Consider the following 26,307-nt stretch of genomic DNA (forward strand, 5'->3'; position numbering starts at 1 on the left):
GTTGTATATATTCACAATTCAAATAATATTAAAGCAGTAAAAAAACATTTAGCATGTTAGCATATAAACAGTTGAAAATCATATAGTAAATAAAGCCAATTAACACAGATATTTTAAGCTCGAATTCTTTAAACCCTGAACCAATGGTTCTGGGTTACAGGTCCCCAGCAGAGTCGCCAGAGCTGTCGCACCTCCTTTTTACCGCGCCCGCGGGGGCGCGTGGGGAGTTCTCTCCAATTAAAGGACAGTCGAAACGAGATTTATTTAATTATTTAAGAGTCGACACCTGGGAATTTTAAGGCGTCCCAAGTCACCAATTTCAATCCCTGAATCGAGGAGAATATGACTTTGTTTATTATTCTGCGAACCAGAAATCCTGAGTAAGGAATTCTGTTAATCCGGAAGAAGGTGTTAGGCATTTCCGAATTCCGTGGTTCTAGCACGGTCGCTTAACTGTTTTTATTATTGGCTTAATTATCTTGATTTTATTAAATATATTGATGTTACATGATTTTACTACCGCTTATACTTATTGTGATTGAGGACCCTTCTTTGAATCGAATTACGCGTACGTATATTCGTGTTATAAATTTAAAAATGCGGAATTGTGTCACGCGTACGTGTACACGATAACTTTTGGTAATATATTTATTAAACAATCATTTTTTCGAAATTGTGTCGAATCAAGAACATTTGTTTTTCTTAAATAGTGAACCGTACATCTCGGGTTTTTATGAAATTGACTTAACGCCTTTGGAAAAATCCTTTTATTAAATATTCGCTCGAAATTGCGCGTACGCATAATCCGAATTTTTGCTTTTAAAAATATAATCAGGGTACGCGAACGTATCCCTAATTGCGCAAAATATTTGTAATGATATTAGGGATTTTTCCACAAATTGTTTATTATATTATGAGAAATCTTCATTTAAGATACCCTTTAATTCTTGAAAAAGAATTCACAATTTATTGAATGTTGCCCGTTGATTATAATTTCCGCATATAACATGTTCATCCAAGACTATTCAAATTCAAAATAAAGAATAAGAACATGATTAATACTATTCTTCACAAATACAACATATATATCTATATGCCCAATAATGAATTGTATATGAAACTAAAAATGATTTATAAAGGGAAGAATATTTTTTTCAAGAACTTTTATTATTTCTATTTAGTGCAAGTCCTATTTCTAATTGTCGTTGATAAAAAGTGTTGCAATTTGTATATCTCATCTTATTCTCATATACTTGCTTTTAATCTAATAGGCCTAATTATTTATTTAGGATGGTAAATAGGCATCAAATTGATAATAAAGGGAATTATTGTACAAATTGATTAACAACATTGCCTTACATGCCACATATTTGTATGTCTTGAAACATTCGTAGCACTTTAACATCATAATGAGCCATAACAACTCAACTTACCATCCACTGATGGTTCTATAGATACCTGCTATCTTATACATGAAAATAATACCAACACCATTTTACCTTATTTAACAATAGATATTACTACTGTAGTTTTCTTGATACTTCTACATTACTTTCTTACTTAGCTAACAACAAAATTAAATAATGACCAACATTCATGCCATATTCCCTACTTTGACAATTCAAATATAACTATACTAATGAGATTTCGAAATGGATAATATTATTACAAACTTTTACACGAATTTCAAAATAAGATGATTAACTAATAGCCATAGTGTTGAATTCACTACTAGTTAACCAACATGAAATAAAACAGAAATTTAAACTAAATGACTTAGATGAGTAAAAAGCAAAATTATAACTCCAAACTTGATTTATTTGCCGTGTTGAAGCTTTTCACAACCTGAGTTTAAAAGGTATGTACCTGGAAATGGAAGTAGAAGAAGTAAATTTCAGCAGTAGCAGCAGTAACAAAATCAGCAGAATATACCAATAACACAGCAAGTCTGAACAAGACCCGTTAACCCAGATGAACAGTGACAGAAGCTTGAGGAAAATTTCAGATTTGAGCCGAACAATATTCACAAGCAAACAACGGGCAGATTCTTGAAAGATAACATTTCAGATTTCAGTTTCTTTCCTCTACCTGTTTCAGATTCCTATTTCATATTCCTTTCTTTCTAAATCGGATTGTTTCTCCTCTTAAAATCTACCCAAAGTCTCACTTTTCCTTGTTCTAATCTCTCTGAAAAACTGAACTCTAAAATTTTTGTCTGAAAAAAAAAAAACTGATTTCTCTCTCTCAAATTCCCTCTTAAAACCTGATAAGTTCTCCTAAATTCTTAAAATCTGCTTTCAAATCTGATTTTTTTTCTTCTCCTCTTAAAGTCTGTTTTTAAACTCTCTCTAAGCTCTCAAAGTCTCCTAAATTCTGTTTTCTGTCTCACTGATAAATCAGATTTTTTTTCTTTCAAAATCTCTCCAAACTCTCTTTTTTCTGAAACTGATCTCCCTTTCTTTTAAATCTGTCCCTGTATTTATACAGGTATGCCCCCTTTCTTTTAGTGCTGCCTGGACCCTTTCTCTTTTTTTTTAAAAAAAATCAGAAAAGTTCCATTAAAACTACTTTTGAATACTTTAAATCTAAGTGCCCTTATCCTGATTTTCAGCAGCCCCATTACTCTTTGTTTCCCATTATCACTTTAAATAATAGCCACTAACTTCTCACTTTCAGCATATTGCTATTAACATATTATCCTCATTGTTTTATCCCAGAAATGTCCAGATTTACTTTTTTTTACTGGTATTACTGCCTTAAATTCAGCATCTTAACAATACAGATTTTAAAATATGTATAAGCCTGATTATTAATCTGATTTACAACAGCTACAAACCAATCCTAAAGTTTGGACTGAATCCTGACTAAGAATGTAACCCCCTAACACAATTATATCCAATCAACATTTGTAAACTTGAATTCAAACTTGACATTACAACAATATTACACTGAGTTCAGCATAATAATTCAAACTGATCTTCAAATTGAACTAAGATCAAACATACACAGGAGCATTGTCAATATACTGACAATGCCCTGTTCAGAAAACAACATATACAGCATACATTTGAATTCACTGATTCACAAACAAACATGATTTAATTGACGAGTATTAATCAGTTGACTATTTACAACATTTGTCCATAATCAGTCTAAAACAATAGAAGCAGACTGTTTCAGTCAGCATTTTCAGAAATGAAAATTCGTAATATAACTAATCGACGAACTTAAACGAGTCGATTACACACATTGTAAACAATCACAACCAACAGAAATAATTCACATTTGGAATCAAGTAGACGAGTAGGGGACAGTGTAACAAAATTGACTAGAAAATTATATAGAAAATCAAACAAACTAATGAACGAACATAGAATACACGTAGAATACACATAAGCAACAGAAAATTACCTCTGAACCTTCAATTCATCCGGACTTAACTCAACTTGGATTCGGACATTTTTGAGGCTGAACAGACTTTACTCGAAGTATTCTCAGTTGAGAATACCTCGATTAAAGTCTCTTAGACCTCAGTCCTTCACTCGAATCGGAAATATTCCAAGATTGGAAAATTTTTAGGGTTTCAAATTCCTGGATCTTAAATCCGAACACTTTTGGGCAGATTCGAAGGGAACCAAAGATGACACAAGGGTGAGGGAGGCCTAGGGGTCATTTGGTGTTAGTTTGAAGTAGGTTGGGATAAGGTCAGGTTGTACTCGAATCTTCAAATGAAGATTCGAGTAGTTCTAGTATGATTCGAACCATGCAACTAACAGATCCTTGGTGAAGGGATTTAGGAGAAACTGTGGTGTTATTTTGGAGGTCATCGGAGAAGATAAGGTTTTCAGGCCAACCTTAGATTTAAGATTCGAAGAGTTGGGGCCTGATTCGAAGGAAAACAATGTTAGATCTGTGTAGAGGATGTTCAGGGGATTCTAGGGTGTTATTTTGGTGACCGACGGCGTTGATGCCGCCGGGTTTTAGGCGGTGGGATCCTAGGGCGGCTAGGGTTAGGGGGGTCTGAGGAAGATGATGAACAGTGAGAGGAGGGGGGTGTTCAGTTAGGGGCCGGGGTAGGGGCTTGGGACTTATATAGGGGTGGGGTGGATTTATATTGTCCGTCCGATCAAGTAAGATGAAGGGCCAGGATCAATTCATTATACCAAACGATGTCGTTTGGTTTTATGCCAGGGTCGGCTGAGTCGGGTCACTGGATCGGGTTACGGGTTACGGGTAAAGGGGGTGAGATCTTGACCGTTGGTTGGATTTGATCCAACGGTTTCTGAGAAGCCACGACCAAACGCTGTCGTTTTGGTTCGTCTGGTTTGGACCGGACAGGTTGGTTTGGATTGGGCTGTGAGGGGGAATTAATTCGATTTGGGCCTGGATTTTAATCCAGGTCCGATTTTGTGTATATGTATTATTGTTTTTTTTTTTTTTTTTCATTTTTTCTAATTTAAATTTTTAATTATAAAATAAATCTAACTTCGCAAAAAATATATTAATTATTCTATAACAATTATTTAACACATAGACAAAACATCAATCACACAGTGGAATATTTAAAATAGAACTATTGCATATTTTTGTGATTTTATTTAAATTATCTTTTAAATGCATAATTAAATCCTATATGCATGCAACATGTATTTTATTTTATTTTTCATTTTATTTATGACAAAGTAAACATTTATGGTCATAACACAAATATTTAACACCACGCAAATTCAAAAATTACACAGTAAAAGAAATTTATTTTATTTTTTTGATTTTATTTTGGAGTAGTTTTCGTAAGGCAAAAATCACGTGCTCACAAGGTACACAATTCCTTGTGTATTATGTAAGTCGAACCTTGGGGGACACCGAAACCCGGTACCCCCATCTAGAAAAATTGGCACTCGCACTAATAAGCGCCTCGCGCAAGCTGAAGCCTTACTTTTAATGCCACCACATTTGCGTCCTATCGACTTATCCTCTACGGAGCGTACTGCACAAACCTGAGCTGTTGGGTCGATTGGCCAAATGGGCCATTGAACTCGGAGGGTATGATATCGAGTATCAACGCCGGACGGCCATTAAATCCCAAATCCTAGCGGATTTTGTGGCCGATTTTTCGCAATCCCTCGTCCCCGAGGTAGAGAAGGAACTTTTACTAAAATCAGGCACGTCCTCCGGGGTGTGGACCCTGCTCACGGATAGTGCCACAAATGTCAGAGGATTCGGACTCGGTGTAGTCCTAAAGCCGCCCATCAGCGGCATAATCCGACAGTCCATAAAAACTGCAAAGCTTACTAACAACGAGGCCGAGTATGAGGCTATGATTGCAGGTTTGGAATTGGCCAAGGGCTTGGGGGCTGAGGTCATCGAGGCAAAATGCGATTCGCTCCTCGTGGTAAGTCAGGTAAACGGGAGCTACGAAGCCCGGAAAGACAAGATGCAAAGGTATCTGGATAAAATCCAAGTCACACTACGCCGCTTCAAGGAATGGACCTTAGTCCATGTACCCCAAGAGCAGAACAACGAGGCCGATGCCCTGGCGAACCTGGGATCATCTGCTGAGGAGGAAAACCTGCTCCCCGGGGCTGTTGTCCAATTAATCAGATACGTGGTCGAGGAAGGTCACGCAGAAATCAACTCCACCAGCCTGACATAGGATTGGAGAAACAAATACATCGTTTATCTGAACGATGGGAAATAGCCTGCCGATCCAAAAGAATCAAGGGCCTTGCGAACCAGAGCGGCCCGGTTCTCGCTCGACGAAAACGGGGCCCTGTACAGGAGAACATTCGATGGCCCCTTAGCGGTATGCCTAGGACCGGGTGACACGGATTACGTGCTCCGAGAGATCCACGAGGGCACCTGCGGAAACCACTCCGGAGCAGACTCCTTAGTCCGAAGGGTAATCAGAGCAGGTTACTACTGGGATAGCATGGAAAGGGACGCCAATGAGTTCGTCCGAAGATGCGACAAATGTAAGAGATTCGCCCCCATGATTCACCAACCCGGCAAACAGCTACATTCCGTTTTATCACCTTGGCCATTCATAAAATGGGGAATGGACATCGTCGGCCCTTTGCCAATGGCACCAGGTAAAGCTAGATTCATTCTGTTTATGACTGACTACTTTTCGAAATGGGTGGAAACGCAGGCCTTCGAAAAAATAAGAGAGAAGGAAGCCATCAACTTTATATGGGAACACGTCATATGCCAGTTCGGGATACCATCCGAAATAACATGCGACAACGGAAGGCAATTCATAGGGAGCAAGGTAACACAGTTCCTTGAGGACAACAAAATCAAAGGGATTCTTTCAACACCATATCATCCATGCGCGAACAGCCAAGCCGAGTCCACAAATAAGACGATCATTCAAAACCTAAAGAAAAAATTAGAAAGCGCCAAGGGGAAATGGCGAAAAACGCTGCCCGAGGTACTATAAGCATATCAGACAACTCCAAAATCAAGCACATGGGAGACATCTTTCTATCTAGTATATGGTGCTGAAGCACTAATACCAGTAGAGGTCGGGGAACCAAGCACCAGATTCTGGCATGCCAGCAAAGAGTCAAATCACGAGGCCATGGCAACGGCCCTCGAGATGCTCGATGAAACACGGGGGGCCTCGGTGGTTGGGATGGCCGCCCAAAAGCAGAAAATCGAAAGATACTACAACAGGAGAACGAACCTCCGATATTTCGGAATCGGAGACTTGGTCCTAAGAAAGGTTACTCTCAACACCCGAAACCCCAATGAAGGGAAACTAGGCCAGAATTGGGAAGGGTCGTACCGTGTCCTCGGGATAGTTGGCAAAGGTTCCTATAAGCTTGGTACCATGGAAGGCGAACAGCTCCCAAGCAACTGGAATATGTCGATGCTCAAGCAGTATTACTGTTAGGACATCCGATCACGAAACCCCACGGGGACCCTCGAGCAAGCATCACACTCTTTTCCCCACAATCGGGCTTGTGCCCCGAAACAAGTCCCTTGCCGACGGGATTTTCTAACAAGGCGCCGCCAGCCTATCTTGTTTCAAAATACATTTACTCCTTTTGTTTTATTTCGGATTAAGAACTAACCCTCGTGCAGGCACTCAGCCCGAGATATCGGGACACTAACGCTATCAGAAGGCCTCGAGACCCCCAAAGCACGCCAGTTGTACTCTCTTTCTTCGACCGAGTTTTTCATCCCAAAAAAGAAGGGTTTTTACTAGCAAGGTTTTTAACGAGGCAACAGCTGCAAAGCTGCTTAAAGAGGAAAACTCCACAGAATTGATCGAAGCTACCCTTACGGCCAACTTGCAAGCGGCGAGGGGCATTACCCTTGGGAGCCACCCAATTCGAAGGAAGTGGAGAAACGCTAAAGTAAAGGTTCATACGGGGAGACAACATATAAGGCCAAACGGTCGATGCAACCAGATCCCGCCAGAGTGGAAGCATGTACTATTATATCGGGCAATCAAAAAATATCCTTTTTCTCCCCCATGAAAAAAGAGAAAGGCTCCTTCTCGGAGTAAGGCAACACGAAAATCGCCACACTTGACCAAAAATAGGTTGACTCAGCACAACAATACACGTATTGCGCCAATGGATCGGAAAATATCTCCCAAAAGGGGAAAGTCGCAGTATACTCTCGACAAAAACCTCTTCGCCAAATACATCCCGAGATACTCGGAGACTTGAATAGATCAGCGCCCACACGACCCCAGGTTCGGAACTCCGGGCTCACGAAGCTCTCACAATACAAACTCCAAGTTCACGAGAAGCGGTATTCAAAGCTTAAACAAACCCGATAACTCGGGAACTATCGCCAATTGCCATGCATTGGAAAATCCAAAATTGTAAGACCCTAGCGGGCAACCTCGGCATAACCAGATCTATTCTACGAGTTGTAAGGCCTCAATAGGCATGACAAACTATAAGACCTCAACAAGCATGAAAAATCCTGAAGTTTGGGCTATACATCGCATTTGTAAGAATCCCTAAAGGGCATACCCTCGATGTAGACGCCTAAACTATCACTAGGGATTAAAAATGGCTACGGCCAAACGCATATGACTACGGTCAAAATGGCTGATACAACCAAAATAATGCAACTCAGGAACGCCCGACTATCGCTAAAAAAAATCGTAGGCCATTACTCCGAATATACTTCGGAAAGAACCGGTTAAAACAGGCTTCCCTCCACAGGCAAAAACGAGCTCAGATAATGTCGGCTCCAAAAATGCAAGAGCGTCGATCTACTCGACCTACGAGCTATGAACCTTACGAGGTGCTCGAAACATCGCCGATAACGACTTGAAAACGACGGTCCTCTAGAACCGATGACGGGTCAGGCAAAAATATTATAAAAATACCTTAATGAGCGGAATCAAAGCCTACAAAAAGCCCACGGGCAAAAACAGCGTAAGAGCCATTATCGCCAACTAAGCAAGCCTACGGGCCTCATATTGAAAGGTCTATACGACCAAACAGTGTAAGAGCCACTGTCGCCAACTAAAAAATCTTGACAACTTGAGGATTAAAATGAGCTCGAATTGTAACCCGATTCGGAGACCAAATACAAAATAGTTAACTATGCAAAGCCTCCGGGCCACATACTAAAAGGTCTCAAACGACCAAACGACATAAATGCCGCTATCGTCAGCCAGAGAATCAAGGAAATCTAAGGGTCGATTACTGCTCGAATCACAATGCGACTCGGAGACTAGACCCAAAAGCTGCAATATGCCTAAGGGCACGACAAAAATACCGCTATCGCCGACCATAGAATCAAGGAAATCTAAGGGTCGATTACAGCTCGAATCGCAATGCGACTCGAAGACTAGACCCGAAAACCGCAATATGCCTAAGGGCACGACATAAATGCCACTAACGCCGGCCAGGAACTCAAGGAAATCTACGGGTCGATTACATCTCGAATCGCAATGCGACTCGGAGACTGGACCCAAAAGCTGTAATATGCCTAAGGGCACGGCATAAATGCCACTATCGCCAGCCAGGAACTCAAGAAAATCTAAGGGTCGATTACAGCTCGAATCGCAATGCGACTTGGAGATTGGACCCAAAAGCTGCGATGTGCCTAAGGGCGCGACATGCACACCACTATCGCCGACTAAAAACTCAAAGAAATATATGGGTCGATTACAACTCGAATCAACGCGACTCGGAGACTGGACCCAAAAGCTGCAATATGCCTAAGGGAACGACATGAATGTCACTATCGCCAGCTGAGTAAACCTCCGAACCAAGCGCCCATAAGGTCACTAAAACCCAAAAGCACAAAAGCCATCATTATTCGCCCACGAAGGTAGGAAAGAGCCTGAGGGTCGATTGAAGCGCGAGCCACCATGCAACTCAGGGACTAAGCGTAAGCGGCCAGGCCAGGCCAGGCACAGAAGCCCCAGCACCTGCTCGCGTCAAGGATCGCACTGAAGGACCCCCGGGTCTGTCCCATCCATTCCGGATCTATGAGGACCTCGCCAAACACCAAAACCGGCCTGACCGGTCGGACGTAACAACAAAGAAAAAGAGAGAGAAGAAATAAAGCTTCAAATTGTTTCTTATATATTACACGCGCGAAAATGCGCATTCTCCATGTACATGCATGTCCTACGTATGTCAGAGACAAAACAACAAAATGACAAGATCTACACTCTGCGCCAAAGAGCTACAGCTTGTCAAATTCGCCCTCCGCAACGTCAACAAGAAGTAACCGAGCGACACGCTCGTCCTCTCTCACTCGAGCCAATTCCCTCGGAGGAACCAACCCCGGGCACAACATATTCGCTCAAAGGAACTGCCGGTTGGGAATCAGGCGCTCCGGGAGAAGCGGACTCAGGCAACGCCCTTTCTTCGGAAAAGTGAGCCCGACCTGCGCCACTTAAGACTCCATCACACCACAGGTGCCGATCTCTCTTATCGCCATCGCCATCGCCACTCAGCCCGGAAGCCGATGACTCCTTCCCCTCTTCGGAAGAACATTGCCCCGTCCCAGGGAATTGCCCAATATCTGTAAATAGCATGAACGGAAGAGGAAAGGGTTACCTCAGGTATACAAAGGCAGGACGAAGGCATCATACACACATACCTTGGTACCGCGCTCCCCATCCGGTACGGAGTACAGCTTGCCATCTGCGCTCATCAAAGGATGAATAGGTCACCAGCCTCCGGACCCAGCCGGGCAGGTCATGAACCTCACCTGACATCAACGAAGTCGCTGCAACAAGGGAAAGAACATCATTATTCAGCTAATTTTCGCTATGTGAGGAATCTGAAAAAGCGCCAAAATGCCTCACTCACGTGCATAATTCCACCCTTCGGGAAATGGCAAAAATTCCACAGGGATAATATCGGTCGTCCGGACCCGGATAAACCAACTAGCCCACTCTCGATCCCTGCCGTCCTCGTCATCAACAATGAAGGGCACAGACGAACGACACTTCAGAGTTAGCAGGCCTCAATGATGAAAGGGTCGATATAGCCTGACAAGGTGGTCAAATGTAAATTCAAGCCCAGCCTTCTCCGTGAAGAATCCCATCATCAGCGCCGTTCGCCGAAATGACAGATGGATATGTGCTAGGGTGCCCCGATACTTCAAGCAAAAATCAAGCACAACCCTGTCAAGGGGGCCAAATGTGAAAGGGTATAGGTATACACTCAAGAACCTATCGATGGAGTCTGCGATGCCCTCATCTGGGACAAGCACCTGCAGTGTCACCCCCTCGCTCCAGCTGCAATATCTCCTCACCATCTCTAGGTGTTCCTCTCTTATCAAGGACGCCGTCTCCAGAATGAAATCCCTCGGTTCCTCAGCACCAGGAGCAGCGCCCCCCGTCACCTGCTGAATCGGCCCCGAAGTGGTTCCCATGACTATGGTGAAACTAACTGGTCAAGGCAAGGGCGTGCGCCAACGTTTTTTGTGCCTAGAGAGATGAAGTATCCCTTGGCAAAGCAGAAAGGCAGCTATCTAAAAGTAGTGAAGTCTTGCTAGGGAGCGGAAGCCGCCCCGCATATATGCGAGAAGTAGCAACGATTCGCATGCCCGAGGCAAGCCCCGGAAAGCCAATAGCCTCGATATAGATTGACGGGTTGATATCCGATCCAGAGAGCATCCCCCAACGAGGAGTCAAGACTCAAGGGGTCGTTCGCATTATCTTTATGCTCGGAGCAACACTCTATGTCAAAAAACCCCGGCCCAAAGAAGTCGGACCTCGGTAAACTTTAAAATGCCGACACTCAACGCAATGCAAACACCTAGTCTCGTTATCCCCTCTTCCTGAAAAGAGGAGTAAACGCGGGAAGCTCCGATCGTGAAAGTTCCATGAAGGTCCGACGAAGCGCCCAAATATGAGTAAAACTCCCTAGTGGAAGTCAACCATATTCATTCTAAAAAGGGTTATCTACATCGAGATCAACAGGGATCCCCGGGTACCCGAAGATGACCTTCGTCCGGAATAACATCCCCGAAGGCCCCGGAATTATGCATAATCTCCAAACAATTCGGGGGCCCCGATAGCCCGGACCTATCAGAACGAATGCTCGCACTCAAGCCAGATGTCGGCGGTCAGCAAATAAAAGAAGGCATTCAAAGAGCCTCAAAAAGCATGAGGGCATAGAGAAACAAAGCAAAGTAAGGAAAGCAGAAGTCTGAAAAGGTTTGTTCATATTCATAAGAAATCCATAAACAATGACCCTCGAGGGGTCCTTACATATGATTACAAAAGCCCGTAAAGGGGATCATCACGCAAAAAAGAAATCCAAAGATATGCAGACATCAAAAGCCTAAGGGTCTAGCCTACTTTTTGTGCGACATCTCTGTCGTCATCCCTTCGGGCATATGACCTCAAAGACAATATCTTCCAAGTCCGAGGCCCTCAGATACCTCACCTCATTTCCTTAGAATGGCATCTTCAAAAGGAAGAGAGGTGAGGGAAGGAGATAAGAAGCGGCTGGGTGAAAAATCTGGTTGTCGTGAAGCCCGCCAAAACCAATCCCGCCAAGCCACTTCTTGAGACGTTGCCTCAGCCTGGGAGGAAACAGCTAGTAGGAACCTCTGCCACACCCCCAGGAATCCAAAAAGGGCGTAACGCAATGAGCCAAGGGAAGAGGGTGAGCAGCGGTGTAAGATCCGAGCCCCCTCCTAAGCAGCGGTGCATAGTCCAAAAACTACCTCCCAGGGTCGGAAGAAATTGGCCCTCCACCTCATCGCCTCGAGCTAGAAACGATTGCAATAGCAGCAGCAACAACAACAGCAGCAACAACAATAACAACAACAACATCATGGCGGCACAACTCCGCCTAACCAAAAAGAGATCAGCAAATGAGTCAAGGCGCATATGGCATAAATTCTTGAAGCCTGGGGCCTCGAACACAACAAAATAACGGAACTTCAAGATGGAAGAAAAGGAAGGAGAGATAGGTATCAAAGAAAGTTTAGGTAGAAGAGCCAGCCACAGGGAGCCCCATTTAAAGGGAGGGCAGAGCAACCGACGACGCCATTACTGCCCTCGAAAAACGTAACGACAAGCGCAATCAATGCGATCAGAGAAGATGAACTGATAGCAACGATATGACTCAAAGGCTCGTGACGTTTTAGAAATCCCAAAGAAGCGGAAAGGTGGAATACCTCGATACCTGTCAGAAGAGGGCTGCACCATCGGCATAATGCCGCTACAGGAGATCAGGAAATGATATGTCTATACCGTTTCTTATCACTTCCCTCCAAGAAATGCGTTGAAACTCTGTGTGCGGTGAAAACCGGGGAACCGATTTCCCCCTGACATAATGCTTCGGAGAGTGACCCCGGAAATACGGGATCTCGGGTCGGTCACTTCCCTTGAAACCTGTCGACGCCCTGCCAAGAATAAATATCGGTTGAGACTCCGACGAGCGCAGGAATTCCCCGAGGAATGCACCCGGGGTCGATCAAATCTATCCAAGCGGCTCGACGCCAGCCCTCTTACGAAGTAAAACTAACGGGCTGTCACATCTCATTCTTTTTTGTCATGTTAAGTATTTTTGTACTAAGTTTGGGCGCCCCCTTTCTATAAAAAAAGGGGTCACCAACACCTTGTAAGGAAGAGCTCCAACTATTTTCTAGAAGTGCAATAATATATTCTCTCTCTCTCTCTCTCTCTCTCTTATCTTCTAAGTTGTTCATTCTCACTGGCCCGAGGCTGCCCTAGCATTTATCGCTTTCCTACTTGTTCTTCACCATATCGCCTAATACTGGAAATATAGAGCCTTGCTTAACCATACCTCTAGTTGTTATCCCATCCCCGATAATCCGAGATCGATACCAACGTTGACCCCGAGGTCCCCTCGACCATCTCTGAGCTCGGGCAACAGGCCCCTTTGGTTTGATTACTGCCTTGCCTCGTATTTTATCTTTACACTTCATGCTCTTAGCATTAACTGCTTTAACAACTAGCTCAGGAATAGATCACGTATTTTTAGAGTCTCATTTACAAATTTAATTGTTGTTACCATTTTCACGGTAAACAAACTCATTGCATTAAATATGCTATGAGATTTCTATAATTATATGTGGAGTATTAAAAGTAAAATATAACTACTGTGCATTGAGAAAAAATTGCCAATTATACAATGAATTTGGTAACAAGATTGTTTGACTCAAAAGATATTGGAACTTTTTTGAATAAATCAATTAAAGAAAATGAAGGGGTAAATCTCAGTCAACCATAATAAACTCCAGATCAATAAACTAATCGAAAAAATAATACATAAGATGAGATAGAGGTAACCAATCTTATTGAAACTTTCTGTTATGGTTCCCATTAATCAATGGAGGAGACCATTTTACATATTTTCTTGGAGAATGCTTCGTTCTTCTTTTTGTTATGAAGATTACAGAAGAGAGGACTAGGGAGAGAAAAGAAGTGAAAAACCGCCCGCCTTACCGGAGGTTTTCCCCTACTATATATAGTCATGAAACCTTTGCTATATGCTTGGTCTGACTCTCTTTCACACTATGTCTGCCTTGGTCGTCCCCTGAACGTTGTTTCTTCTGATTCGACGGGTATCGTGAGTGCGGGATATGGAATAGACCATGCCGTCTTTTGCTACCTTTCCGCTTGGACGGATATCCGCAGTGGTCAGATTTTGACCAATACAGTTAGTCCCTCCGTCTGTTCGGGTCGTCCCTGTCGGGCCAGGCAGACGGATCATGATTGCTACAAATCCGAGAGAAATCTGACTACTTATCCCTTGGTTATGCTCCTTAGGTTTTAAGTGAGGTGGCAACGTTCTTTCAATATCCTTGGACCGTTGCGGCTGTTTCGGAACCGAAATGTTGTTTGGATTGAAACGTTGTTGTTGATACCCAATTTTTCCCTATATATTTTAAATATGCATAAATACTTTCAAAATAGCATATATATGCATATATAAGCATGCACAAGGTTTTTATAAATTTTTCTATAATTTTAAGGATTTAAATTGATTTATTTCCTTCCCTTTTATTCATAAATCCCCAACAATTATTTCTCAAATTATTGTTATGGTAATTTAGCCATTTAATTTTTATATTTATGCCAAAATATGATTATTATATTTTCTATGCATTTTTATAATTGCATTTGGTATTTTTAAGCTAAATTGCATATAATTGCAATATTAGCCCATTTAATGTATAATTACATTTTTATATGCGTAAAATTGATCCATATATTTTTAAAATGATAAATATATATGTTAAAATAATTTTTTGGTACATAAAATTATTTTCTAGAAATTGTTTATTATTTATTATAAATTAAATGGGGAAAAATTGCCTATTTAAATTATAGCCAGATTTACATTTCAATTACAGCCTAAATTGAACCCAACCCCAGCCCAATTTCCTATTAAAATACCCAACCCGGAACCTATACACACTTACCCGACCCAGAATCCATTAGATCCTATATGATTCCTTTCCTTTGTTAATTCAAACGACCCCTAACCCTAGCCTCATTTTCCAAACCCCGCCGCCTCTGTATTCTCTCATCTCTCAACCACTCAACCTAACCCTAGCTCCTCTCACCCGCCGACCTCTTTCTCCAGTCTTCTCCGGTGACCACCCTTCAACCCCTAAGCCTCCAATGACTCCTCTATTGCCATGCTCATCTTCTCTGAGGCCTTTAAGGGCCCTGGGCCACGTCAACTTGTATCTAGGGTTTGCTGTTTGGGTTGTTCTTGGTTACTCTGGTGTGATTTCGAACAAGATCACACTGTATTTGTTACGATCTTCGAGTTTTTAAACATGTTCTTTCATCTCTACTTGTGTTTCTTCTGAAACCCTAACTTTTGCTTACAACTCCTAGATCTGTAGAGCTATCTGAAATGTTCTTTGCTGCAGAATGATACCCAGTAGAGCTATCTGATTTTGTGTTTTAAAACCTTTCATTCTATGTCCAGCATTAGTTATCGAAACTCTTTGTGAGTTCTAACTTCTACAGACTGCAGTGAAGAGGTGTGAGTTACATACACGTTCCATAAATTTTATAGATATTTTTATAAAATTGAATATTTCGTAAATTTATCCCATGATTTCTGTTCCAAAACTTTTTTTTCCCGTATATTGCATACATAGGCTGTCTCTCTTGCAACTCCATCACTTCTTTAAGTTTCTCTCTATTGAAAACAGAAAGAATAAGTTCAGCATAGACCATCCTAAATTTAGGCTAAGAAACCCAAAAGTTAAGGACAATAAGTCCTGAACTTAGGCTAAGAAGCCCAAAAGTTAAGGACAATAGGTTCTGAACTTAGACTTACAAGCTCAAAAGTTAAGGACAAGTAGTCATTAACTTAGAGTTACAAGCACAGAACTCAAGGACAGGTGGTCCTGAACTTCGAGTTCCAAGTTCAAAAGTTAAGGACATGTAGTCCTGAAGTCCTGAACTTAGAGTTGCAAGTTCAAAAGTTAAGGACATGTAGTCCTGAAGTCCTGAACATAGAGCTCCAAGTTCAAAAGTTAAGGACATGTAGTCCTGAACTTAGAGTTGCAAGTTCAAAAGTTAAGGACATGTAGTCCCGAAGTCCTGAACATAGAGCTCCAAGTTCAAAAGTTAAGGACACTTGGTCCTGAACTTTATGAGCAGACAGGTGTTTTTGTCTGGGCAGGTAAAGTTTATTAAAGCAGTGGCTAAAGACTAAAGATATTTTAAACAGTGACTTACAAATAAATATATGTGTTTTTAGTGGCTAACCATGTATTTCCCCATACCCATCGATTAAATAGGAAACCACAAAATGCATTTGCCTATCCCGCGGTGACTGTACGATATCACGTTTTATAGTGCCCACCAGCACCCTATATATTACTGTTACAATTTACAACATATGTACGCAAAAACAACTAACTAAAGAAGACTCATCATAGCGTTATCCTTTGTACAATTTTCTCCTCTTTTTTTTACTCTTTTTCTTTCGGTTTCTCCTAGCTATATCCTTGCACGTAGAGAAATTTTATCCAAATATTTTTTTTCGCATTAATTGTTGATTAGTTTTGAGAAGATGACTATTTTTCTATTAACAGGTAAAAAGTGGTCATTTTTTCCGTAGCAATTACACTAAGTAGTCACGGCTGCTATTTAAAAACTAGTCAATATATAATGAATTTTAGCTTTTAAGTTTTTTTTGTCAGACAGAGATATTCTGAAATTAATATTTTTAGTTCAAATTTTCATGATAAAATAAATAAGTGCCCCAAAAATGAACCTCCCCGGTTTCTTCCCGTATAAGCAAAGCCCATACCAATACCCACCACATAAGTGTATTAATGTAAAGTCAAACTCAAATGAATAGTCACTCACACTCACTCTCAAACACAAACCCACTTCCTCGTACTTCTGAAAACACCACAAAGGGATGTCCAACGGCGAGTTGCGGGCCGGTTCCACTCAGCCGTTCGACGACGGTTACCTCGGATACGATCCTCGTCTCTCTTCCCAGAGATTTGACTCCTTCTCCAACTTCGCTGAGTCCGAGTCCGTCAATGACCCCGCCGCCGACGATTCGCCCATCTTTACTTCGAACCCGATTGCCGATAATTCCTATGAACAGCCGATCCACGTACCGTATGAATTCTCCTCTTTCTCTTCTGAAGTGGATGGAGCAATTCTGCCGCCACCGGAACAAGGTTCCGCTCTTAGAGAGTGGAGAAGGTTAAAATCTTTCAACTGATGCTTACCGATTTTAATTCATTCATTTTTGTGTGATCAGATGCATTTACGGTATTGTGTCATTCTTGGGATTTTGAACTGTAAAATTTTGTTGACTTGGAACTGTAATCTTTGGGGGATATAAGCTGTAAAAATGACTTGCGCGGTTGTCATTTTTCATTAACGTTTTCCGCTCGAAATTTAGGGTGCTATACTTATTGACTACTCCAGAAAAAGCTGTGTTTTTGCTTTAGGAGTGGTGATATCTGAAGTAGAAATGTGGTCATGAAAATCTCTTTTTACTTTATCTATTCTCATTTAACTTAATTGGAATCTTTTAGATGTTTGGAAGCTCTAAACAGTTGTCTTTTCTCAATCTTATTTGTATCGGATTGTTATCATTTTGTTGGAGTAATTCTTGGTTCATGTCTTAGTTCCTTCTAATAGAACAACATATCAACAATCTAAGATTTATAAGAGCGTATCTGTTTTGGTGTGTTTAATCTCCTTAGCCTTAATGACATTCGACTGGAGGAGAAGGAAAAGAGGGAGAAAGAGGTGTTGAGCCAAATCTCTGATGAAGCAGATGAGTTCAAAGTTGACTTTTACAGGAAGAGGGAGATCACAGTGGAAACGAACAAAGCCACTAACCGGGAGAAGGAGAAAGTAAGAATTGATCTTTCATACTTGATTTTTTCAACCCTTAAGACTATCTTCATATATCTTGAGGTTCTTAATTCTTGCTATTACGTTATGTTCTTGTATATTTTCATGAGGAGTTCTCTTTTGCCATCAACATATCTGTTTTTTTTGGATTTTCAAATCTGTTAAGGATTGGTTGGACATTGGAGTTTGACAGTTAGAAATTTAGTTCATATGGAGATATCAATATTAAGATTGTTGTTAGTGGGACTTTTTCCTCCATGAAGTTCATGGGATTTTGACTAGAGATTGGATTATGCCTGTCTATAAAATGATTGAGTTTATTGGAATTGAATGATTTATGTCAACAGAAGTCCCCCCCCCCCTCCCCCCACCCCAAAAAAGAAAAAAAGAACCTTTTTTGTTGACGGGGAAGGGGGGACAATTACCGGGGGGAAAAAAAAAAACTGAAATGATGAAGTTAATGCTTTGTGGAACTTTTGCTTGCCAAGAATTTATTTAGCTACCCTTGTTGAATTCTGTTCTGATTCCTTCCAGTTGCCAGATTACTATGTTACTCATCTTGGCCCATTTTCATTATTTTTGCCATTGCATCTCTTGTCTTAGTTATTCGTAGCCAGTCATGAGAAGTTCCATGCTGAAGCTGCTGGAAATTATTGGAAATCAATCGGGGAGCTGATTCCTTATGAAGTACCAACAATTGAAAAGAAGAAAGGGAAAAAGGATGATGAGAAGAAACCATCGATCGTTGTGATTAATGGGCCAAAGCCTGGGAAAGCCACTGATTTATCAAGAATGAGGCAGATACTATTGAAGCTTAAGCATAATACGCCTCCCCACCTCAAGCCTTCTCCACCAGCAGGCCCTTCTACAAAAGCTGATTCTGCATCAGCTCCAGTTGCCACCGCAGTAGCTTCCTCCTCTGAGCCTGTTGCTGTTGCTTGATAGGAAAATTCTCCCCTTCCCTGGAGGCATATGTTGCTTAGTTCTTAATGTAGTTCTCCTTTCTATCTGTATATGGTGTCGATAAAGTAGGATTGAGTGGAGTGTTACAGCAGAGCTTCCATCATCTGCATGATGGTAGAATTCTTTGGTGACAGCGAGTTATGTGGTCGTTTATAAAGTATTTGAATTCTGTGCAGAGCTCTTGAGCTTAGCCAAATGCCAATGATAATTTAAAACTCAATTTATGCTTTTGTACTTTGGTCTTTTTCCTTTATTCCTGTTAGAATTTATCGTTTTTAGTTTTAACTTTAACGTTTTCTTCTATCACATTTCTATACCAGCCATCTATTTCGTATTTCGTATCCTGTATTTTATATTTCATATTTCTTATATATTGTTGTTATTTTTATTACGCATTTTTATGGTACTAATATATCATCTCCTATTGTTTTTTTGAGCCGAGGGTCTCCTGGAAACAGCCTCTCTACCCTTCGGGGTAGGGGTAAGGTCTGCGTACATATTACCCTCCCCAGACCCCACTTGTGGGATTATACTGGGTCGTTGTTGTTGTTGTTGTTTTCTCCTATCACACTACACTTGTTCTAGTTCTTTTATAAGCCAAATTGTATGTGCTCTTTAGCTTGCAATTGAGATGATTTTTCTATTTGTAGTCTATTTTGTTCAACATAGAAGCAAATCTTTTAGCCTTTTGTCATCCTCGATGAATCAAATACAGAGACGTAGCTTTTGTGTGCTTTGCGTTGAATAGATACAGAGACGTAGCTTTTGCATAGAAAAAGAGGTTTTTCCTTCTTTTGCGACGATAAAGACAAAAGCTTCTTTTTTCATGTAAAAAGTGAAACCCCTTAAAGCGCAGACACAATGTTCAGACATTCTAATCTTGTATATACGTCTCGTGCAAATGGCACAAGGAACTAGATCACATTTCTCATGAATAATAACACGGAAAATTGGTTTCAGCACATAACTAATGATACATGGCTTCAACTAGTACCTAACCAGTGCTTATATATCTTTACATATTCAAGTGAACTAAATCTATCGGTTCCTCCTGATAAACAATGGTATTCAGGCGCCAAAATTCTCATACTTCACTGCTCCTAAAATTAGAAATTCAATCCTGCAGCAGGAAAGGAGAATCATCACCTTCCGTGCAAACTGGGAGGAGATCGAGCACCTTTATCGCTGTTAATATCATCATCAGCTTCAATCCCATCCACGCACAGGGCATTGTTATTAAAACTCGCTTCAGAACTGGCGTTACTGCTCGTAGCAAGTGGAGAATCAGATACACTTACTGTCCTGCTTCTATTAGGCCCTGATCTCACACTGTACATAGACGATGCTGGAATATTAGTCATCAGAGGGCGCAGATTACCTGGGATGCTTCGCCTTATATCCTGTCCAAGAGGAATATCTAGAATTAAGCAAAACCACGGACAAACAGGCCAAGAGGGAAAAGCTTCTAAGACTTAAAAAGCTACCAAACGACCAACATAACATGCTTTACAAAATCTTCGGGTATCCTCAATCTACAGAAGAGCACCATATCATCTTAATGCCAAAAATATAGACAAACCGTCATTTTGTTAGAAACATCAAGTGATTACAGTATATTACCTAGCTGAAGATAGACGCAACAAATGAAAGGGGTATACATACCATATGCCTAATAGCCATATCCAGGGATTTCTTTGAAAATGTTCTTCCAAAGCCTGAGCTGTCAGGTGATGAAGACTTTGTAGATAAGTTACTCCGTGGAGACTGTTTGTCATCCTGCTTTGGAGGAGCCAGCTTCCGCATATTTACTACCCTTTCAACCATCTTACTTCCAACCATAACAGGGCTTACATTGTCATTAGCTTTAGCATGCAATCGACTCATAGCTGGGATAGGTACAGAGCTTCCACTGCTATGCGTAACACCATTAGGAGGACGTCCTCTTGATGGAGAGCATGATTGTCGTCTAATCCTTCCATTTGAAGCTGTCTCAATAGATGAAGATCTAACACTTGGAGCTCCAGGTCTACCCCTTGTAGCAGAAATTGGTCTGTCAGATAATGATGTCCTTAAATTGGGTGGTGCATCAAGGGAGAATCCTGGCATATCTGAAGGCTTCCATGGTCTGGGCTTTATAGTGGGAGAACTAGGACGTGAGGCTGAAGGATTTCTGGCTGAACCTGTAGCTGACTTAGCTGAAGAGGCAGATGAAGATCTAACCAGTGGAGCATTTGTATTAGTTGTACTAGTCATTGAAGGCGGCCGACGTGTTGGAGTTGCTGTCCTTGATGCGGACTTTGATCCAGGAATAGACGCCCTGGTAGTTGGCGTTGAGGACCTTGCACTAGACCTTGCAGTAGGCGTTGAAGATCTTGGAGGTGCTGTGGCTTTAGCAGAAGTCAAAGTGGCACGAGGAGTAGGTGTTGCAGACCTTGATTGTCTAGATGCTGTTGTGGTTGACATTGTTTTAGAGGTTGTAATGGATGTCGTTGGTCTGGATGCTGCGGTAGATGAGGGTCTAGACCCTGAGGTCAAAGTGGATTTAGATGTTGTGCTTAAAGTCGGTCGTCCAGTGGGAGTTGAAGGCCTTGATCCACCTGAAGATGATGGTCTCCGGAGGCCTGAACTTGAATTATTTAATACAGGAGAGGAAGCTGGCTGTCTAGACGATAAGTTGCTTCTTGACGTTGGCTCGGCTTGGGGATTTGCCAACTATATCCACAGTAACGAAATGTAGAATAAAATTAGCCCATATAAATAACTTGGAATGTAAATCACTTAGATTAAGACACAAAGTAAGAAAGAAGAATCTTAACAAATTCCACCTGAAATTGCATATTTATGGCAAAGTGGCAGGTAAAGTTATGTATTTTAGTAGATCCTAGGAACATAAACCATTAAGGCTTAAGTGATGCAACTCAATAAGGGAGACAAGTCCTAACTTCAATCTCTACATGCTCCTAGGAATCTATTAAAACTCACAAAAGAGGCTGCACTGAGAGATGGGTACATAGTAACTCCACATGCTTACAAGGATCTTCAAAAAGGAAACATATCTTCCAAACAAGAATAGGAACAATTGTGAAATATTAAAAGCAAATATTTTATTACTAATTGCATTTGATTACATGCTGGAGTCACTACGTGCATGCATTTTTTTTTTTGAGAAAGGTAACAGTAATACGTGCATGCATATTCAGTTAAACAACCTGTCATGTCCTTTTTATCTAATTATAGAAATTTCTTTTTCATTAACGGATGCGATGTGAAATAACTCCATGATTTTCAGATAACATCTCTCATGTTAAACAATAAACAAATTTACTGCCCATCTATAATACATAGCCACAATGCCTCATATCAGATGTTATAGAGTGGAAAGTTATAATAATATATCCTTACTCTAGATTTCAATGCAGTAGGACGAGCTTTAGGAGTTCCAAGTTGACTCATTACCGTCTTCTGCGACTCCATCTCAAGTGAAGGAAAAAGAGGAGTACCAGGAGGTGTTAATAGCCTGAAATACAAAAAATAACGCCTCATAATAGAGCACAGAGAAGTACCCATAGTGAAAAAACATGAGCAAGAGTTATTGCAACATAGAGACATCTTACTTATGTAGCAAATATAACGCAGATTCAAGAAATACCTATTTGATTTATGAATCTAAATATAGCATGCCACCTACTCCTTTTACATATTCATGTTAAACATAAGAAAAATCACCCTTAATAATTTCCATATTTAAGCCTGTGGAAGAAAAATTCTGATATTCATGGTATTGCATGTTGTTGTGTCACCATCACTATTATGGGTGTTAAAATAGGGCATTATTAAAAGATAATTTTGTAGACCCATCACATGAAATATCTCCAACTTCTTGGAATTCATCAAATTTAGCAAATAACTAGATTCATGTAGGACATGGGCATCTATAAGCCGGTGTAACTAAGAGAAGAGCGGAAAGAAGGAATCACAAAATCAATAATTACCAGTAATCCAACTCCTTGAGTTAGCCTGAGGAATAGCCTCTCATTCCTAGTTTCTTTTTAGTGCATCCACGAGGCTCTAATGCATATAGGAGATTGGATGTCATTCATACAGAATCATATTATGTTGTATACGGGAGATTTTCCCTTTATTGATTAAATTATTCACCTTATCAGAACAAAACAAAAAACTCCAAGCCTTAGAGAATGTCATTGCGTATATATTAGCAAGTAATCCCTCTCACTAGTTGCCTTTCAAAAGCATTTTACATTATCCCATTTCCACGTAAAGCAGAACAAAACACGAGTGGAAGCAAATTATCCGCATAGGGAATATTAACTAGTAGGAATTAACGTTAGCCTTTATTAGGCCCAGTAGTTGATAAAAATTGCTGAAGTTTGGTTAGAGATTGTATGACATTGTTGAAAGAGGTGCGAGACGTAGATCACTACACATTTAGAGAATCCCTTATTTGTCTAGGGCAAATTATTGATCAGTGGTATGAATAGGATACGACTGAGCAGAATTGTTATAGTGGATTCAAAGTTTATTTGAACTAATTTGGAATTGACGCGCAGCTATTGTAATCACAGCACTTGGATATAACAATTGGTTTTTCTACTTTATAATTGAACACCGAATTTAAATGTGAATAGTCATAAGTTCGTTTATTCTCATCTCATAATGAGACTTCATATTTAGTTCACTTATCTGGAGAACTTCCTAGGAAAGCGTAGATACCAAGTCTTATGTTCTTTTTTTTTCTTGATCACCAGACACCAAATCTTAAGTTGTGTATATATATTCAATGTGACTCATTATAAACACCTAATCCTATATTTTTGAAATTATCTAAATTTGAGAGTCCTGTAAATCTGTTGGAATCGATGAGACACTTCCTAATATGCTGCTTTCTTCAGGATATTCAACAGAACTTCTTAACAGATTAATAGGCCCTTCTAGTAAAAGAAACTAGTGATAAGGGAAGATTCTTTCAATGAAGACCTAATCGAAAAGAAAGTAATACATTATACTAGATTAAGACATTAACAATTTATTTGCTTATTAGTCATTTAACTACATTAGATGTCTTTTAAGCTATCATGAAGCTGGCTTAAACCCATTGTTTATCCTTTTTTTAATAGGTTAAATTCATGTTTATCATATTGGAACCTACCTAATTGATTATATATGTCTTTGTACGCTTGAGTTGTTCTTAGTGGTTCCATTCCTCCAAGATTAAGATAAACTAAATACAGCAGTACATATATTATTGTACTATATTTCCTATCCTACTTCTTTGTGTCCCTTCATTTTCGAACTTTATGTGACTTTTTTGTCTATGTTATTTACTTCCGGCCATTGACATTTCCAATTGTCTATTAACTTCAATGAGTCTGTCTACAGTCTACAGAAGATAACATGGGCAAGTGTATTTTGCATTAGCCAGAGGCTTTTATTGCATGACAAGAAAGGGAGGCATTCACATGTAGGATTTAACTGTTTTTCTAAAAAGGATGAAATTTAGGTGACATGGCCCAAGCATTTTGCTGGATAAACGAAGTAGGAACTTGTAATACTGGAAAACAATTTAACAAGCTAAAATATAAAACCAAAGGAACAAAAACAGTTAAAACTATCACATGCTCCGGAAACAACACAAGAGACACAAATTACCAGTCATAGTCATTTTTATCATTGTCAGCATTGAGGAAATCATCAGCACCAGTCTTCCGCACCGGTAGTTCTCCTATGTCAAAAATAGGAGAACTACCTCTTGTTGCACCTGCAAGGAAGTATAATAACCTAACAATATCCCCATATAGCCATGACGTTATCTTATGAAGCAAATACTATTAGAGAACACTACTCCTAATTTCAACGGATACCAATTACCATCTTAAGCAAAAAGCCATGTGCCTTAACTGTATAAAAATGAATATAACTCATCTCATTAAGTCAACAAAATCATAAATGATCCACAAACCCGCCCATCCTAAATACGCAAAAGGCAATATAGTACTTCCTCCGTCTTATTTTATGTGGCACTGAGTTTAAGAAAGAAAAACTTATTAAACTTGTGATCTAAAATATAAATCATCTCTTTAAGTTAAGTATAAAGTAAAGATGTCATTCTTCTTTGGACGGACTAAAAAGGAGAGAGTATCACATAAATTGGAAAAGAACAGAGTAATAAAAATGAAAAAAGGAGCTTTCATTAAAAGAAATAAAGATGAAAACAGGAAGAAAAAAAATTAAAAGTTTGTTACCAAGGGGAGCATCAAATTCATCAGAGTTCTGAAGAAGAAGATCTTTTTCCCTTCTTCGCATTTCCAGAAACAATGTTAGCTCCTCGTCCTTCTCCTTCATTCCCGAGCTCCTCAGACTCCCCATTTGTTGTTGTTGTCTATGCCTCAACGCTGACTCTTCTGCCCTAAAACTTCTATTCATTTTCAAAAAAAATAAAATCCTAAACCCTCAAATCCATCATTAACGTGGAAAAACACAAATTCCCCCTCTTAAAAACCCTAGCTTTTTCTTCTTCTTTCTGCAAAACTAGAAACTGAAAAGCCTCGTAAAAGTAGCTTTCTGTCTTCTTAAAATCAAAAGCTAGAACCACAGATCGGAAGCTAGGGTTCACTACTCCGCCATTTCTAACAAAAACTTAGCCCAAAATGAAGCTGCATTTCATATTTTTCCTATATTTGAACAAGCACCAAAAATACCAAAACTTAAATAGAAATATTACAAGTATTTGGAAATAAATTCTATGTAAGGCAAAAAGGTAGATAGAGAAATAGTGAGACAGCTTCACGAAACCGGCATTGTTGAGAAAGCTTGAAGCTAAAAATGTATAGGGAGAGAGAGAGAGAGGATCAGAGGGACGATTTGCTGAAGGAGGGAGAAAGTTGAATGGCAAGAATAGTTATTTAGGGGGTAAATTGGGGACCAATTGTGATAATCTGAAAGACTTTCAGGGGGGGTTAGGAGTTCTAATTTTTCTCTTCTTTTTGGCGTTTTCGGGTTTTTAATAAAGATCACGAGTCACGAGTTGAGGGGGCTTAAGTTAAATGCAAACTATGGGGCCGTTTGGCCATACAAAATTTTTCACCTTTTTAAAAAAAAAATATATTTTTTTTGAATTCGATCATAAAATTTTTAATTTTTACTTAAAAATTGAATTTTGATTTCAAATCACTCACAAAAATTCAATAAAGCCCAAAGTTGTATTTATGTCAAAATATAACTATAACTTTCAAATACCAATTTCACTTGGAAAAAAGGAAATTTTACAATTTTTATGTCCAAACGCGCAGTAACACACACAGCTATTCTGGTGTTTCCCTCACTTGAAGTTTACGTTATCAGAATTGGGATGGTTGTCCTTTCACTCTCCAATAATTACAAACCAGCTCAGTTCCTTAGCATCATTCTAAGTTTGCAATTGACCTTGTTTGAGGGTAAAGGAAATATATGGTTCATAATTGTCAAAAGAGCTTAGCATGTTTGATTGTTAATGGTGGAAA

General features: G+C 40.1%; 2 protein-coding genes across 2 annotated transcripts; one reads left to right on the plus strand and one right to left on the minus strand.

Annotated features, from left to right (window-relative positions):
- The first annotated feature begins 16,724 nt into the window (after positions 1-16,724).
- LOC104226431 (clathrin light chain 2-like) lies at positions 16,725-19,024 on the plus strand. The gene is made up of 3 exons (XM_009778435.2): positions 16,725-17,164; positions 17,674-17,827; positions 18,431-19,024. The coding sequence occupies exons 1-3, from the start codon at positions 16,869-16,871 to the stop codon at positions 18,767-18,769; spliced, it is 789 nt and encodes a 262-aa protein (XP_009776737.1). The 5' UTR covers positions 16,725-16,868; the 3' UTR covers positions 18,770-19,024.
- A 646-nt stretch (positions 19,025-19,670) lies between these two features.
- Positions 19,671-25,691, minus strand: LOC104226432 (flocculation protein FLO11-like). The gene is made up of 5 exons (XM_009778436.2): positions 25,051-25,691; positions 24,458-24,566; positions 22,193-22,307; positions 20,453-21,502; positions 19,671-20,190 (listed from the first exon to the last, which is right to left on the minus strand). Exons 1-5 carry the CDS (start codon positions 25,229-25,231, stop codon positions 19,933-19,935), a joined length of 1,713 nt encoding a protein of 570 aa, XP_009776738.1. The 5' UTR covers positions 25,232-25,691; the 3' UTR covers positions 19,671-19,932.
- Positions 25,692-26,307: the final 616 nt, after the last annotated feature.

The sequence above is a fragment of the Nicotiana sylvestris genome, chromosome 3 (assembly GCF_000393655.2).
Source record: "Nicotiana sylvestris chromosome 3, ASM39365v2, whole genome shotgun sequence".
Lineage (NCBI taxonomy): Eukaryota > Viridiplantae > Streptophyta > Magnoliopsida > Solanales > Solanaceae > Nicotiana > Nicotiana sylvestris.

Bases quoted from the DNA above. Each gene is read 5' to 3' on its own strand.
- LOC104226432 (XM_009778436.2), bottom strand. From the start codon at position 25,231: ATGAATAGAAGTTTTAGGGCAGAAGAGTCAGCGTTGAGGCATAGACAA. The intron at 24,567-25,050 runs GTAACAAACTTT...ACTTCCTTGCAG, and splicing joins TGAATTTGATGCTCCCCTTG to GTGCAACAAGAGGTAGTTCT. The intron at 20,191-20,452 runs GTATGTATACCC...CCTCTTGGACAG, and splicing joins ATATGGCTATTAGGCATATG to GATATAAGGCGAAGCATCCC.
- LOC104226431 (XM_009778435.2), top strand. From the start codon at position 16,869: ATGTCCAACGGCGAGTTGCGGGCCGGTTCCACTCAGCCGTTCGACGAC. The intron at 17,165-17,673 runs GTTAAAATCTTT...TAATCTCCTTAG, and splicing joins GCTCTTAGAGAGTGGAGAAG to CCTTAATGACATTCGACTGG. The intron at 17,828-18,430 runs GTAAGAATTGAT...CTCTTGTCTTAG, and splicing joins CTAACCGGGAGAAGGAGAAA to TTATTCGTAGCCAGTCATGA.